Source organism: Salvia splendens, chromosome 22 (genome assembly GCF_004379255.2).
Source record: "Salvia splendens isolate huo1 chromosome 22, SspV2, whole genome shotgun sequence".
Classification (NCBI taxonomy): Eukaryota; Viridiplantae; Streptophyta; class Magnoliopsida; order Lamiales; family Lamiaceae; genus Salvia; species Salvia splendens.
Genome location: NC_056053.1, coordinates 21,846,922 through 21,864,738, shown reverse-complemented (window position 1 = coordinate 21,864,738; position 17,817 = coordinate 21,846,922). Strand labels below are relative to the sequence as shown.

Here is a 17,817-nt window from a genome sequence, read left to right as displayed (position 1 = left end):
CATGTAATAAAATAATTGGTTATGCGCCAAACCAAGCCAATATTCTTTATAATTTAGTCTAGAAAATTTTATAATAATGAAAATTATATAAAACTATAAAATACAACAATTTATTAAGTAAAAAATGAAAATTAAAATGCTAAAACTACATTAATCAAATGATGATCTACATTATTAAGTTATTTATATTAGATCTCAATATTTCTTTATTATGCTATATACGTGGGAAGAAATTTCTCACCCATATACGTTAATATGTGTGTATAGGCACGACTTATTACACGGCTAACTAGAAGCCCTCTCTCTCTCTCTCTGTACACACATGTTGCCTCAAAGACTTAAACGTTGAAGTTGAATTCTTCAAGTTCTGTTTTCTTTTGTATTTATGAGTATGACAGTGAACGTATTTCTTTAATATCATATTTTAAATATAGGTATAAGTAGAGTGCATTGGACCATTGACATTTTGTTTTAGTGTGCTGGATGAAGCCATTTATTTTGAATTTGTTTAAGCAAGTCAAATACTGCTGCATCACTTTATAAACAACAAGACTATTGCTCTTTCAGATCACACAAAGAGAAGAAAAAAAAGTTAGACCAAAGATAGAGAGAGAGAGATAGAGAGGTATCATGGATATTTCTTTGCATAAATCTGTTCTTGGAGACGAGAGCAAGCCTTCTGAATCTAACGGCGATGAAGAAAGTTGTGTCGAAGAGATCGTTCTTCATCAGGTAATAATCTCGTGTCGAATCTGAAATTTCTACTATTGATTATATCAGGTAAAGAAAAAAAATAGAAAACAAAACTCAACAGTTATACTTGATTATTGGTCTTTCTCAGTTTGGTGCTGGAAAAGGAGCCCAAGATAATGATAATCAGAAGAATTCGAATTGCAGCAACCAGGTAAGAATTAATCATATATTTTTATTTTTATTTCAAGATGAATTTATGAAGATTAGTTTCATTGTATTCATTGTCAAATTCATGTATATGAAATGGAACTAAAAAAATCTGAAACATGTGGTGATTGAAGCTATGTATGTATATATTTATTTATATTAATTAATCTTAGCTGCCAATCCAAAGCATTGACCATATGTAATGAGCTAAGAGAGATGCAAGTTGTTGATTTTTTTAGAGCAGGGACAAAAAATTAATTCAAGTTGGCTCTCTTTGTTAGACTTAGATATATAGTTTAATTATTGAGTTGATTAAATATGGTTTCGTTTTTTACAATCAACGAATTTATCTTTATTGAAAGCTCACATTTGGTGAAAATTGATTATGTTTTAATCAGTCAATTTGATCTAAATTATAATAGAAATTTTTTGATAGGGGTTGGCTGTAACAAACATGGAAAGACCATCTCCTGAGTCTGAATCCAGATCATCTTCATCTACTAAAAAGGAACAGGTAAATTTAGTAATTAATTAGAATTAATTCATTCAAAAACATATTGAGATGCATATATATGATTGTAGTTGGATGAACAACTTGGAACAACAAAAGCAGAAATGGATGAAGTGATGGAGGAAAATCAACGGCTTAAGATGTATTTAGATCGAATTCTCCAAGATTACCGAACCCTACAAATGCAATACAGAGACGTGGTGCAGCGAGAGGCAATGGCGAAATCTCCTCATCGAAGCGATCATGATCTCACAGAAGCACCGGCTGATCATGAGGTCATTGATCTCAGCTTGGCAATGAGCTCCATGGACAGAAAAGTCGAATTGCATAAAACGCCAAAAATCAACGATAATGAAATTGGAGACGATAAGCAAGGTTGTCGCTAGGACTTGATTGCAAATTCGACTTGCCAGAGAAATCCCCGGTCCTTGAACATAGCATGGAGGAAGTGAAGGAGGAAGCCGGGGAGACGTGGCCGCCTAAAGGTGTTAAGAATGGGAGAGATGGCGGTGGAGAAGATGAGATTTCACAACAAAACCCTACTAAACGAGCTAGGGTTTCAGTGAGGGTTAGATGTGACACACCAACGGTGAGATTATTTGATTTTGTGCTATTGGAATTACTTTTGTGTGAATATGGAGGTTGGAATTAATTGATTTTGGTTTTAGATGAATGATGGTTGTCAATGGCGGAAGTACGGACAAAAGATCTCCAAGGGGAATCCATGCCCTCGAGCGTACTATCGTTGCACGGTGGCGCCATCCTGCCCAGTTAGAAAACAGGTACACTTCGATCTCGATAATGACATTCAAATCAATATTTCTATCGTCTATAAAAAAAGTCTCATGCTTTTATTTCAGTCCATTCACCAAAATTAGTCTCATACTAAAATGGAAATTTTCTCTCAGTTTATTATCCACTTTTCGTCTCTCTCTTACTCTATCCACTTTATCTCTTTCTTTCTTATTTTATTAATTTCACATTAAAAAATTCGTGTTCACCACCAATTAGACAAGACGTGTGAGCATAACATTATTATGAGGCTAAAATCTATTAATTTTCGACATCAAGGTACAAAGGTGTGCAGAGGATATGTCAATCCTAATCACAACATACGAAGGCACGCACAACCATCCACTCCCGATCTCAGCCACCGCCATGGCCTCCACCACTTCTGCCGCGGCCTCAATGCTCATGTCCGGCTCCTCAACCTCAGGAACCGGGCCGAGCTCGTCCTCCTCCATCACCACCACGGCCAACCTCCACGGCCTAAACTTCTACCTCTCCGACAATTCAAGAACGAAGCCGGCCTTCTACCTCCCAAACTCCTCAATCTCCCCCTCATATCCCACCATCACCCTCGATCTCACCTCCTCCTCCGCCTCGTCCCATCTAAATCGCCTAGGCAGCAGTGTCAACAACAACAACTTCGTTCCACGATACTCGACCACAAACCTCAACTTCAGCTCTTTAGAATCAAACCCTCTCCCAGTCTCTTACAACAATGCAACTTTAAACTATGGCCAACAACAACAAATCAACCGAAACCAAAATGCAGCTTCTCTGAGCTTCGGTTCGCAACCCTACGAAAACCTATACCAATCCTACTTGCAGAAAACTATGTCAAACCCAAACCCTAACCCTAATCAACAGAATTTAAGGCCAGACACCATTGCAGCTGCAACAAAGGCAATTACATCGGATCCTAGCTTTCAAACTGTCCTAGCCGCCGCTCTAACCTCCATCATCGGCGGCAACCACAACGCAGCCGAGAAATCGAGCGGCGGTGATGCTTTCCCCATTCTATCTAGCTTCCCGCCAAATTCAAATTCGAACAAATGCGCACCGCATTTTATGAACAAGTCTTCGTCCTCGTCGAGCTCTCAGCAGCCTGGTTTGACACTTCTTTCGCCTCCTTTTCTGTTTTCGAGCTCGAATAAGAGCAAGTCTAACTCACCGGCTGATAACAGGGATCACGTATAGTGTTATTTTACGTTTTTTTTCGGATTTTAGACGGTATTTTTGTTCAATTTGTGTGGCGGAGTTTGGTCATGATGCAAATTTTGAATGGATTTTGTCTTTTTTTTGTCGATTTTTTTTGTGAATGGATTATGTAAGGTGAAGAAAATTGTAGATATAGATGGTGATTACTGGTGATGACACAGTTGGATGAATAAGTATTACCAATACCTGCTTCATTTTTTCTTCTCTGATTTTTGTTATTATTATTAATTTATTTTCTATGAATTGAAATCATATTGATGACAAATCAGATGCGTTACCACTTACCATGTATCGAAGTGGACAAAATCATGGTTTGATACATTATAGAATCTATAAATATCTGCATCAATTTTCAGTCATTAAGTTGTCGATATTAGCTATAATGCAAATTATATACAATAGGATGATATTTATATGATAAGATACTTATTTGTTCAAGAGAGGATCGTGGATGGCTATGCAAGAATCAGCGTATAAAATCTATTATGATTCAATATCGGAATCAGCGCATCACATAAATGTAGAAATTAAGTTTGATTTTTATAGTAAAAATATTTAGATATTATCTAAATGCAAAAATTATGTAATAGTAGTAGAATTGTTAGATGATTTATAGTAAAATTATTTAGATATAGAATAATAGAGAATTCTCTAGATATAGATATTATGTAAAAAAATATTTAGATTTTTATACAGAAAAATATAAATATATGAAAAGTAAAAGGTAGAGTAGAAGATTCTAGAATATAGGAAGAATGCCTATATATAAATATATATGGGAGTTTTGTATCATTTTGTATTCTTAGTTGAAATGTATGTAGCAAAAACTACTGAAGACTTTATGTTGAAAATAATTTACGTTGATATACATAATAACGAGAAACATATTACTACTACATGCGTCTAATGAAGAAATATGAGATTGAATTGATAATAATAATATTACTACCATATACGTCTATAGAAGTTATGATGTATAAATAGCTGATATTAACCAATTTTAAATAAATATTGTTACTCATTACCGCCATGACATTTCTGCATATGTGGTTAATAATGGGGTGGATCCCCTGTTGTGGTTAGAACACGGCAGGGCATACAATGTCGTTATACTTCAGCCTTCATACCGGCTTAGCATTTATGCACTAGTGACTAACAATGGGGTGGATCCCCTGCTTTGATGGGAACACAGCAGGGCATACGTCGTCGTTTTACTCCAGCCTTTTATCCTAATTAAGTTTAAAGACTTTTATCCTTTAAATTTTAAGCACTAGTAGTATCCACAACTGATTTGATCAATTATTTAAATTAATATTGCAATTATACTATCCACGTCAACCCACCGTTAGTAATGAAATCAGAATTATTTAATAATTTAACTAGTAGTATTATAATAAATTAATATAATATCATTAGATTCTTTAAAATCATAACTACCACTCATTTCAAAAATGGAAATAGTTTATATTTTTCAGAGACAAAGATAATAGTATTATACTCCGTATTATAAATATAATTAGTGGATTGTGGAGTCCACTTCTTAATATAGAGAATTTAGAAAAATTTATTTTTAAGGGACAAAAATGGAAATAGTTTATATTTTTAAGAGACGGAGGTAATAGTATTATACTCCATATTATAAATATACCTAATATGTATTAATGTATTCAATATACTCAATATATATTGATATTATATACACGATATATGATAAATTACGATATGTACATATCGTAATTTATTTTATGTATCAAAATTTCTGTATATTACGGTATACAATGGTATATGAAAATTTATCTATCGACTGAATATTTCGTATTTTTGATATGACAAGTCCAATATATCGGTATTTTTCCTCATATGATCCGCACAATTAACACTAAAAGTCCACAACCTAATTCAAGTACATATTTTGTCATTTTCACTAAAACATGATCGACCGATTTCAAACCAAGTGATTCAAAGCTTAATATGATTTGTTTTCTCAAATTATTAGTATTTGATTTTTGGAGGAATTCCCTCTCTCGTCTTCACTTCTGTTTGTGGCGATATATGAGTAGACTTGGCTTCAACGAATACTTTCTAAGCAGGGGATATCAAGTATGCCGAATAGGGCTTTCGTCTGTTGGCTTCCCTTATAAGTATTAAGGAGTATCTTTCATTTTAGACTAAGAGCCAAAAGTGGTGCTAAACTTATGAAAATTGGACGATTTTGTCCTGAACATTATCTTTTGAATTATTGAGTCCCGAACAAATGAAAACAGACCGGATTTGGTCCATTTTTTATGGAACCGTTTATTTTTTTACCGTCAACTCCAATTAAATGGCATTTGACTAGATTAGTATTTCTAATTAATATACTCTATTTAATATTTTATGGTAAATGATAATTCCAACTTTTAAATGCTCACACTTCGTGCAATTCTTAGATCCGAAACCTCACACTCCAAATTGAATTACGATCACAATTGGTGTGGAGATTAGCTAATGAAGTACATGGATCAAATTCCGTTTGCTCAGCCGTCGCTGAGAAAGATTTGTTATGTTGAGGTAGAGTGCTGACTATAGGGATTAGGGGTGGGTAGGTACGGTATACCTTACCGAAACCACCATACCGTATACCTTACCGTAAATACGGTATGCGAAAAAATCATACCTTTACCTTACCAAAGTTTTCGGTATACCGAACTTCGGTATATCTTATTTTCGGTATGACGAATTTCCATACCGATACCGTACCTCATTTTCGGTATACCATACCGAAGTTCGGTATACCTTACTTTCAACATCAATTAAAATAGAAAATTAGATTTTTTAGAATATTATTTATATTTTATAATTTTTAAAAAAAAATTAAATATAATTTATTCATAATTATATTTATATTTGACAATAGATTTTATAATTTAAAAATATATAAAATATATTTTATATATAATTGTGTTTATATTTTTGTGGTATATACCTTAGTTTACGGTATATACCTTAATTTACGGTATATACCGAATTTCGGTATGCAGCGGTATACCGCGGTATTTGGAAATCCATACCGTTACCTTACCGAATTTTTTCGGTAAGGTATCATACCGTACCGAAAGTCACGGTATACCAAAAATTCGGTGTTTTCGATATTTTTTCGGTACGATAAGACCGGTATTTCGGTATTTCGGTATTTTTCCCCAGCCGATTAGGGATAATAGCTTGTGGTACAATGAGGGGAAATTGAAACACGTGCTATGGTGCTGCTGATGTGCGCGGAGAGGTGGAGGAGAAGAGGCGAGGGGAAGTGAAGTGAGAGGTAGACCAAATCAGATACATTTTCATTTGTTCGGGACATAATAATTCAAAAGATATAAAATCATAAACTCGACATATGCTTAGGACCATTTTTGGCTCTTACTCTTCATTTTATCTTGGCCTTAGCGTAATCATGGTCAATTTAAATTGTATCTTTTGAAACAATTTTAATCCACATGTATGTTTTAGTTGCAGATAACTCGTTCAATTATTATTAATCATTCGGCATGAGAGTCAGTGACAAAGTGCCACCATGAACAACATCAATATTTCAAACTAGCAAATGAAATAATATGGAGAAGATATCGTTAAGTATATTTATGTACTAATAGAAAGACAGACAATCCAGAGCAGCAAGGGTACAAAAATTACAAATTTCACACACCACACCAGATTTTCATAATTGCCCACCATACCATTTCTGTAGCAATATACATTAGGAAAATAAGCTTCTATATTTCAAAATCCAATCCACACTCAGCCATTGCTGAGCAATAGTATATTCTCTAAACTGCTGAAGCCACCTCCTCTGTCTGTGATTCAGTCTAGACAGTAGAAAACATTGCAACTTTCTATTTTAGAGTGTCTTAAACTTGAATTCATACATAAATAAAATTTAACTGAAAAGAATAACTCACCATGTTTTCTTTGTCTTCTTGAAGAGACTCTGGCTGAGAGTCTACTGGCTCCACAACTGCAGTGAAATAACCAAATCATGAGCATAAATACGACGATCGACATTGTAAAACTAACCAATCTTTTATCTAGAGCTATCGTCATCACCACCTTGTGCAGGCTTCTTGCCCTGCTTCTTCACCTTGTCATCGACTTTGGCAGGTTCTTGCTTCACCGGTTTCGAGGGTTTCCTTTGAATGCTACGTCTCCTGGCTTCAGAAACAGGCTTCGAGCTTGCAGGAACTGATCTTCTGGTCTTCTTCACCGACTCATCCTTCTGAGTAACTTCATTCTTGGATTGCTTCGCTTGCTCAATCTCTTCAGAAGCTATGTCCAGTGACTTTGGCTTCACCTTCTCAGCATCCGTAATAGAAGATGATGAACTACGAGCATCATCTTCAGACGACTGATTAGGTTCAGCAGGTACTTGAGAGCCGGTTAGAGATGCAACCGAGGGCTCATAGTTTTCTGAAATCTTGTAGCCCTCAAATAGTTCTTTGACTGATTCTTTGAGTCCAGAGAGTTCGTGAGTACGCGCATATGATTTCAGCTCGTCACTCATCTTCTGCATAGGCTACACACACACACATCTAACCATTAGCAAGCATATCTAATGTGCAACATCAACATTCTATACTACATCCAAACTTTAGGGCATTCCACAGAATGAAAACGAAACATTTAGCATTCCAAATAGCAATTCATACCTCACATCCAGCCTCCAAAGCAAGCTTGAAGAAGCCAAGAGAGATGGAGTGCTTTCCAACAGATTCAGAGTGCTTAATTTGAGTCAGCCAGTAAGATGCTGATGCTAGCACGTTGAATTTCTTCCGATTGGATGACTTTGATACATCGGATAGAGGTGTGTCACTCGGTCCTTGGTTGACACCAGTTCTCTTTGATCTAGCCTCAGAGATGGGCGTGATGTTGCCGAAAGACTTGGAAGCAGAGCTGGCATTGGGCTTTGAAGGAACGGAGAGGCGTCTAGGAGGCCTGGCAGACTTCTCCTTGCCGGAGAGATCGAGAACACTCACACTCTTAGTCACACTTGAAGCAAGCCTTCCCCTAAAAATTGACAGGCGCAACATATCAAAAACGCAAATCAATAACCAGAGATACCATAAACAGTATCAAACAAAAGAGCGAGAGATTTTTGGATCGATAACAATAATCTATGCATACTTCAAATCTGAATTCTCCATTCCGTTATTTTCAATACAAATTACTGAATTCGGTTAAATTCCGGTAAAACGCGACAACAAAACAACAGACAATTACATTATGTGAATTTTTTTGATGAGAGCATAATCAAACATATTTCCAACGAGAATTTCCAGATCCGGTTCAGTAATACAACAAAAAATAAAGCGATCGGTGAATAACTTCTAATTATAATGTTCGAGAAGGCACACCTTTTAGTGGCAGAGTGGGAATTCGTGGAGTCAGCGAGCGGCGGTTTCACCTCCTTAATTCTCGTAGCAGATCGGAGCGGATACCGGAGAAGCCTCGAGGCCGATCTTCCTGCTATCGAAATAAACCGCATAATTTTTAAAAATTTCAAAAATGTTAGAAAAAAATATTTATGTGAGGGGAAAAAAACCTTGGTCTTTCGCAGCAGAATCCTCCATAGCAGCAGACATTTCTTGACTGAAACTGATGAAAAGAGGAAAACGCCGAAAATTTTGTGAGATTGATGAAGATTGAGATGGAGTAATTGAGGAAATGAGAGGTTGTTTTGTGTTTATATATTGGAGAAGATTTGATGAGCGGGAAAAAATGTATAAATTTAAAAGGAAAAAATTAAATAATTGAGAGAGAAAAGGCGAGCAATGTGAGGAACGGCTTCTGGAGGGCCGATGCATTTTTGAATTTCAAATTTCGAATAAGTATGATTTAGTGTAAAGATTGGGAGTATTTGCTGGCATTAACCAACTGATTTTGGTGTAATTGGACTAATCTAAAAAGGAATGAAAACATTAAATTGAAAATAGTTCAGCGGTTATTTATTTATTTTGAAGTCAGCATTGCATATGATTCTGTAAACATAGTTGCGATTAATCTCTCGGTCGGTCTGTCCTAATTTAATTGGTTAATGGTTATCTTAAGAAAAGTCTTGATTTAATATGCTAATATGTCATTAGGCCTGCGAAATATACCGAAATATTGAAATACCGTCCTTATCGTATCGAAAAAATACTGAATATTCGGTATACCGTGATTTTCGGTAAGGTAACAGTATGAATTTTCATATGCCGCGGTATACCGCAGCATACTGAAATTCGGTATATACCGTTAATTAAGGTATATAACGTGAAATATAAATATAATTATATATAAAATATATTTTATATATTTTTAAATTATAAAATCTATTGTAAAATATAAATATAAATATGAATAAAATATAATTAATATATTTTTAAAATTATAAAATATAATATTCTAAAAACTCAAATATTATATTTTTATTGATGTTGAAAGTCATGTATACTGCAAAAGTACGGTATACCAAATTTCAGTACGGTATACTGAAAATGAGATGTGGTATCGGTATAGAAATTCGACATACTGAAAATAAGATATATCGAAGTTCGGTATACCGAAAACTTTGGTAAGGTAAAGATATGATTTTTTCGCATACCGAATTTACGGTAAGATATACGGTATGATGGTTTCGATAAGGTATATCGTACCTACCCACCCATGTCATTACTTAAATGAAAATTCATTACCTAATGAAGTAATTGAATAACTTATCCATGTATGATTGGACTTACTATGTTTACCTAATGAAGTAATTGAATAACTTATCCATGTATAATTGAATAATTCATTACTTAAAGTTTCTTAACAAAGAACATCTAAAAATAGTATTCAAATTAAATTGAAAATATTTTCAAAAAATGTAAACCCACAGTCTCATTCTAATTATCACTGGAACCGCTCCTCTTATAATTTCACTGTTAAGTTAACGTTTTCTTTTGTTTTTTCTTTTTTCGAATTAAAAAATGAAGAAGAACAAAAGAAGAGTTTGTGTACTAGAGTTCAAAAATGTGGGATGATATGGAGAAATAGGTAAGAAAACAATATCTATTAAATATTATGACATGTGTTGCAAACAAATATATTTCTATACTAGAGGGATCGATTATGTTATTTTCGATTCAACTCGAAGGGACATCTTAGACTCTCAGAACGGCCATGAGGGAGCGACCGCCCCCTGAGTCCGTTAGTGTCTATGTACATAAATTTGCTAACTAATCATAACAAACAGTCACTAATCTGAGTCTGTAATCTATGAAGGATCAATCACCATTCCATGAATTTGCTTCGGTCTTCGAGAAGCAGAAGAAACAGTTTGGAGCTGCACACGAGACGGTATAGGCATCTCCTCAGAGAAACCAGAGATGCATAGTGATCCAGATTCATCTTGCTGCCGGTACACTCCCTACCATTTTCGGCCGATTCTGTTCCTAGAATACCGATAAACCTTGCTCCTATCGTGATGGATTGGGCGAATTTTTGATGGTAGTAAATGCAGGTAAAAGAAAATATAGATCACGACACAAGGAATTACGTGGTTCGATTTACTGAGGTAAATCTACATCCACGGGAAGAAAGGAGGGCAAGATTGTATTGCTTGATCTGGTTTACAGCTTACAAATACAGACTTGCTATATGATATTTGATGTCTAGAGAGCTCTCTTTCTCTCTCCCTAGTCTATCTGATCTAAGTTCTATTTATACATTGAACTAAGATCGTGGCTTGCATCACCACTAACTAGGTCGTGGCTTACATCATCACTAATTAGGTCGTGGCTTACATCATCACTAATTAGATCGTGGATGTCGTGGAGGTCATGAGATCCTGCATGGGTCCACCACTAAATAGATCGTGTAGTGGAGGTCGTGGAGGTTCTGCATGAGTCCACTATCTCCCAGTTCGGTTGAAAACTGAGACCGAACTGCTGAACTATTGCCGAGCAGCTTTTGCCGATCTGAGAGTAGAGCTTGATTGGTCGGCTTTTACCGAGCTGTAGGCTGGGGCCGAACTCTTTGGTAATGCCGAACTGATACTCTTCCTTGGGCTTTGGGCTGATGGGCCGTCACTGCTATTGGGCTTGTTTAGTACGTACCCCATCACTACCCCCCCCCCCGAAAAGCGAAGTGAATCACTTCGGCGAAGCGAGTCACTTCGGCATTCTGGATAAAGGTACGGGGGAGGCTGACGTTAGGGGACGTGCCTTGCGCGTGACTGCATTAAATGCGACAGTAAAATCCGGCCGTTGAATCCTGAAAAGGTGGGATTCGAAACGGTGCGATGATTTTGAAATCTTCTCCGAATCTGATAAATACGTCCTTTCTTCATCATTTGAACACTTTTGCTATTGCTTCTTCTGCATTCTCTCTCTTTTGCGTAAAAATTTCCTTCCGCTTTCAAGAATTTCTTCAGAATTTCTTCAGACTTTCAAAGAGTAAGAACCATGTCTTCTTCTTCTTCTTCTGAGTCAGGTAGCGGTAGGAAAGGGGGTAAGGGGTCTTCTAGCCGGAAAGAATCCGGGGAGAAGACCGTAGAGTATTTTCACAGCATCTTGAGTAAGGATACTGTGATATCCCTACACGAAAAATATTTTTTTCCTGGGGGAAGGTTGCGATTCCCGACGACCTTCATAGGGCTGACTCGCCGCCGGAGGGTTACGCCACCGTTTATGAAGCCGGCTTGGAATGCGGGCTTCGTTTCCCTCTTCCCCCTGCCTTTGTAGAGCTGCTGATTTTTTTCAACTCCCTTTAGGTCAGGTGACTCCGAACTCTTGGAGGCACTTATCGGCCTTTGCTGCCGAACTGCGTAGGCTAGATAAGGATCTGTCTCTGAGGGCAATCCTTAATTTCTTCCAGTTTAAGAGGAAGGATCTTGGTTTTACTTGATCCCTTTACAGCCCTTTAGAGCCTTTTGTAAAACCAAATGGCCGAAATGGCAAAATCGCTTCTTTTTTTATAATAGGACTTCGGCTTCGGACTTTTCCTGGAGAGGGCCGAAGTCCGTTATTCCTCATCCTCGGTAGAACCGTTGGACGAGCTCGAGGCCGAGCTCAATAAGATTCCATGATTAGGAAGCAGTACTCGGAGTCTGAGCTCGTCAAGGGCGACTTCGTGTTCGACTCCTCGTCTTCGGACGAAGAGACTGAGGGTGAGGATTTCTTTTTTATGCATTACTGCCTTGACGACGAAAACTAACCTTGTTTTCTTGCTTTTTGGCAGTGAACTTGCTAAACAAGCTCGGTCGCAAATCCTCCGAATCTAAGGAACCGGAGAGGCCGAAAACCACCAGCTCGGCGTCTGATGCCGAGAAGAATCCGAAGAGGCAAAAGACCTTTTCTTCGGATCCAAAAAAGCCGGAGTCGACTTCGGCAAATAGGAAGGGGAAGACCCAGAAGCCCCCAAGAGCGCCGGAGAGAGACATCGTCTTGGCGCCCCCTTCGGAGCATGTCTGTGAGCCTTTTGCATGGCCAACGGACTTTGCCGAGGTAACTTCTCTTCTTGATTCTTTGGCTTTGCTTCTTTCCTATGTTTTTTTGGTGACCCCTGTTGACTCTTTCCTTTTTCCATTTTCAGAGGAATAGCATGCTCAGCAAGCTCGTCGCAGTCGAACTCTCTAAAGCGTCCAGCGACTATGCTGAGATGCAGAGGAAGTTGGCGGCTGCTCGTCACCAGGCCGAACAGGCTAAGGCAGACTTTGAGAAGGCCAGAGCTGCTAGGATCTCGGCCCAGGATGAAGCCCAGTTTGCCAAAAACCAGCTCGTCATCCAGCGAGAGCAGACGAAACGGAGGGATGCTGCCGCCGTGGTTGCCCAAGGGGAGGTTCTCCGTGCTTTCGCGGAGAAACTCTTTCTGAGCAATCAATTTTCGGCCTTTGTCGGTGATCTGCTGAAACTGATGACCGATAATGCCGAGCAGGGGCCCGAAGTCGTCCTGCCGCTGTACGGCCGAGAGATAGCAGCTCGTCTCCAGAGTCTGCCGCTCCTTGAGGAGCTTGCTTCGTCCTCGGTCCTGCTTTCTGCTGACCGAGTTCGTAGTTGCCGAGCTGACCGGGACGAGAATATGGAGGCTATCTTTGCCTCCTTAGGGCCAGTTTCACCCGCTCCAATTTTCCACGGAGAGGGTGAGACCGAGCAGCTTGATCAGCAGACCGGAGACAGGCAGGCCGAGCAAGAGGTGCTGCTGATCGGTGATGGGGGCACCGAGCAGGCTGGGGGGAGCAGGGAGGCCGAGGCTGAAGCTGAGGCAGACAAGGAGAAGGAAGCTGAACCTCACCGAGGAGCCGGAGACGAAGCTGGCGGAGTATGATTTCGTCTCCCTTCTCTTAGTTTAGTTTCTTCCTTCTTGTAAAATGGCCTTGAAGCCCTCCTTGTGTAAAAAAATTTTTTCTTATGAATGAAAAAATTCTTCTTTCTACACTTGTGTCTTCGTATAGCTTTTCGTACTCTCTTTTACTCCTGTTGTGGTTTACTACCTGCTCAGTAAACTGAAATGCCGAACTGACATAGCTGCTTTGTATTCTTAACTCTTAAGGAGCTGGAGGTACTTCACTGGAAGCGGCTGTACTCTTCCGCTTTAGACGAAGCTGAGAAAAAAGCCATAGCTGACCAGATGAAGAATGACGAACTCTTGGCTTGTTTAGTGAAGCTGGAGGCCGACAATAAGGACTTAGAGTCCGAAAAGAAAGATCTGGAGGCCGAGCTGAATACTGCCGTCGCTGAGAGGACTGCGTATGAGGATTTCATCTGCGGACGCGGGGGAATGAGCATATCTGAAGTTCAGAATCAAGTTGATGAACTGTGGGAGGAAGCTTCATGTACTCCGGAGGAACAATGCGCTGGAGAGCTCGGCTTGCCAACAAGTTGTGAAATCATTGCGGCGCTGGGCTTCTCGGTACGACATCGTTCTTTCCCGGCGTCCTTCAATCGAGAGATTCCTTAGGCATTTCCCGCCAACAGATGCTCATACTCCAGCTCAAACCTCTGATCCACTTGCTCAAAATCCTACTCCAAATCAGCAACGAACTCAGGAGCAACCGGAAACGTCAAGACGAGAACGGACTCAGGAGCAACCGGAAACGTCAAGACAAGGACGGACTGAAGTTCGTAGAGGAGCTGTGATTATGAGTGAGCAAGATCAACAAATGCTTCGTGAAGAGACTCTTCGCCGCCGAGGCGCCAGAACTTCCCGGACTCAAGGAAGAGGCGGTAGGTCGATCAGAGCATCTCGTCGACCTGCTTATTCTTCAGCTGCCCGGAACGCCCGAACTCGGCTTCACGAGGATTTTGTGAATAGATGGCTCAACTTTAGCAACCATGGACAGTAGAATAGTCCTTTGTAATGGCGTAACGCCTTCTCGTAGGGCAGCAGAATTATATGCCGAACAAGATTTAATAAATGAAATTTTCATTTCGCTTCTATCACTGCGTATTTACAGCTCAGCGAAAAAATTTCATCGTGCTCGTCCTCGGTCTTATGAAGTAAACTTCTTTGACCGGACTCGTCCTCGGTCTTATGAAGTAAGCTTCTTTGACCGGACTCGTCTTTGGTCTTATGAAGTAAACTTCTTTGACCGGACTTGGTCCTCGGTCTTATGAAATAAACTTCTTTGACCGGACTCGTCTTTGGTCTTATGAAGTAAACTTCTTTGACCGGACTCGTCTTTGGTCTTATGAAGTAAATTTCTTTGACCGGACTAAGCTTGTGTCCTAATTTGGCGAGTTTTATCGCTCGGATCGGACTTTCCCTTGTCCTAATTTGGGGATCGGACTTTCCCTTGTCCTAATTCGGCGAGTTTTATCGCGTGGATCGGACTTTCCCTTGTCCTAATTCGGCGAGTTTTATCGCGTGGATCGGACTTTCCCTTTGTTGCAGTTCGTTTCAGACGAACTGCTTGTTTCTTAAGCTGAATTGTGGTCTTGTATCCTCCTTAGAAGCTTGGACTCACAATCGTTGGCTTATATATGTTCTAAAAAGGGGATCAGCCTTCGAAGAACAAGATACCTCAGTAACATTTGTAAGAGACGACACGCACATAGACAGACAAAACGCACATAGACAAACATGAAAAACAAGTAAAAAACAAAGAAAGCACATACCCCTAGGACCGAACTAGACACAAGACTGACTGACCGGACTGTCTCTTACAAATGGAACTTCTTGAGGTTGGAAATGTACCATGTTCGGGGTACTTGTTCTCCTGACATGTGAGTCAATTTATAAGACCCTTTGCCGAGGACTTCTGACACCCGATATGGACCTTCCCATGTGGGTTCGAGTTTGCCCAGCTTTTCTGCTCGGCTTACTTCGTTGTTTCTCAAGACGAGATCTCCCACTTGAAATTGCAGCTTTTTCACCCTTTGGTTATAATACCGGGCTACTTGCTCCTTGTACTTGGCTGCTTTTATGCAGGCCAATTCTCTTCTTTCTTCGGCCAGATCTAGTTCGGCTCTCAGTCCGTCATCATTCATTTCTGAGGAGAAATTTAGAGTTCGGGGACTGGGTACGCCGATCTCAACCGGAATCACGGCGGGCGGGCGGCTTCTCAGGATTGAGACGTGGCCTCAATCGGTCTTGCACCGGAGTCCTTTGAATCCTTTCAAAAGGAGTTCGGCGAGGATGTCCCTGATCGCCAAAAGGAGTTCGGCGAGGATGTCCCTGATCGCTATGATCGGGCTTCCTCCTGTCTCCTCGGATGAGCTGTCTAAAGACCGTTTGCGACGGTCTGCCTCATCGGCACGGGAGAACTGGTCCGCAATGTCCCACATCTCTTGAGCTGTTTGCGGACTGCATTCCACGAGCTTTCTGTAGAGAGCTCCGGGCAGGATTCCATTTTGGAATGCCGAAATGACAAGTAGATCATTGAGATCATCTACTTGTAGGCATTCCTTGTGGAACCTCGTCATAAAGTCGCTGATCTTTTCGTCGCGACCTTGACGTGTAGAAAGCAGCTGAGCCGAAGTGATTCGGGCTTCCGCTTTCTGAAAGAACCTCCTGTGGAAAGCATCCATTAGATCTCGGTAAGATCTAATGCTGCCTTGGGGGAGGCTATCGAACCACCTTCTTGCGTTCCCGATAAGCAGCTCGGGAAACAGCTTGCACATATGGACCTCATTGAGACCCTGGTTCGCCATGTTATACTGATAGCGTCCCAGGAAGTCATGAGGATTCACTAACCCGTCATAAGTCATCGACGGAGTTCGGTAGTTCTGTGGCAAGGGAGTTCGGGTGATATCGTCCGAGAACGGAGTCTTCAATGCTCCGTACATGGCGAACCCGACATCTCTTCGGTATGGAGGAGATGGAGTTCTCCTGTGATTCCGGTACCGAGGAGGAACAGGAACATGTCGGGTTGAGGATTCTTCTTCCTGGAAGACACGGCACTACTGCGGTAGTGACTTTCATGTCTGGATGAGGAGGGAGAATCCACCGTTTTCGTCTCCGCTTTTGGCCCTTTTGCAGGAAAATTAAGAACTCTTCCTGCTTCTCGGCCAAAAACAACTTGACAGCCTCGTTCAAATCGGGCTGCTGGGAAGACTCGGTGCGATGAGTCTTTGAGCGGCTTGTTCCTTCTCCGTGAGAACTGGAAGTAGATTTCTCCCGAGGCTGTTTTCTAGACCTGCGGGCTGGACTAGCTTCCTCATGGTTATCACGGACGGAAGCACGGGTATTATGTGATCTGGTATGCATTTTTTTGGTGGAAGAGGATCAAAAACTCGCTTTTATCACAGATTTGGTTCTCTGTTTCCACAGACGGCGCCAGTGATGGTTGGGCGAATTTTTGATGGTAGTAAATGCAGTAAAGAAAATATAGATCACGACACAAGGAATTACGTGGTTCGATTTACTGAGGTAAATCTACGTCCACGGGAAGAAAGGAGGGCAAGATTGTATTGCTTGATCTGGTTTACAGCTTACAAATACAGACTTGCTATATGATATTTGATGTCTAGAGAGCTCTCTTCTCCTCTCCTAGTTATCTGATCTAAGTTCTATTTATACATTGAACTAAGACGTGGCTTGCATCACCACTAACTAGGTCGTGGCTTACATCATCACTAATTAGGTCGTGGCTTACATCATCACTAATCTAGATCGTGGATGTCGTGGAGGTCATGAGATCCTGCATGGTCCACCACTAAATAGATCGTGTAGTGGAGGTCGTGGAGGTTCTGCATGAGTCCACTATCTCCCAGTTCGGTCGAATACTGAGACCGAACTGCTGAACTATTGCCGAGCAGCTTTTGCCGATCTGAGAGTAGAGCTTGATTGGTCGGCTTTTACGAGCTGTAGGCTGGGGCCGAACTCTTTGGTAATGCCGAACTGCTCTTCCTTGGGCTTTGGCTGATGGGCCGTCACTGCTATTGGCTTGTTTAGTACGTACCCCATCAATC

General features: G+C 40.2%; 1 protein-coding gene and 1 pseudogene across 2 annotated transcripts; one reads left to right on the top strand and one right to left on the bottom strand.

Moving 5' to 3' along the window:
* Nucleotides 1-539: 539 nt before the first annotated feature.
* On the top strand, nucleotides 540-3,599 carry LOC121787250 (annotated as a pseudogene).
* A 3,418-nt stretch (nucleotides 3,600-7,017) lies between these two features.
* On the bottom strand, nucleotides 7,018-9,226 carry LOC121787252. 2 transcript variants are annotated; one of them, XM_042185932.1, is made up of 6 exons: nucleotides 8,988-9,226; nucleotides 8,800-8,911; nucleotides 8,095-8,452; nucleotides 7,499-7,961; nucleotides 7,351-7,406; nucleotides 7,018-7,257 (listed from the first exon to the last, which is right to left on the bottom strand). In XM_042185932.1, exons 1-6 carry the CDS (start codon nucleotides 9,025-9,027, stop codon nucleotides 7,219-7,221), a joined length of 1,068 nt encoding a protein of 355 aa, XP_042041866.1. In that variant the 5' UTR covers nucleotides 9,028-9,226; the 3' UTR covers nucleotides 7,018-7,218. The 2 variants fall into 2 exon arrangements, with proteins under 2 accessions (XP_042041866.1, XP_042041868.1); XM_042185934.1 differs by having other exon boundaries at nucleotides 8,800-8,908.
* Nucleotides 9,227-17,817: the final 8,591 nt, after the last annotated feature.

What these genes read in the sequence shown, in the direction of transcription:
- LOC121787252 (XM_042185932.1), bottom strand. Translation starts at nt 9,027, where the DNA reads ATGTCTGCTGCTATGGAGGATTCTGCTGCGAAAGACCAAG. An exon ending in TCCCACTCTGCCACTAAAAG is followed by an intron (nt 8,453 to 8,799) that starts GTGTGCCTTCTC and finishes GTCAATTTTTAG; the next exon opens with GGGAAGGCTTGCTTCAAGTG. An exon ending in AAGAAGACAAAGAAAACATG is followed by an intron (nt 7,258 to 7,350) that starts GTGAGTTATTCT and finishes TCTACTGTCTAG; the next exon opens with ACTGAATCACAGACAGAGGA.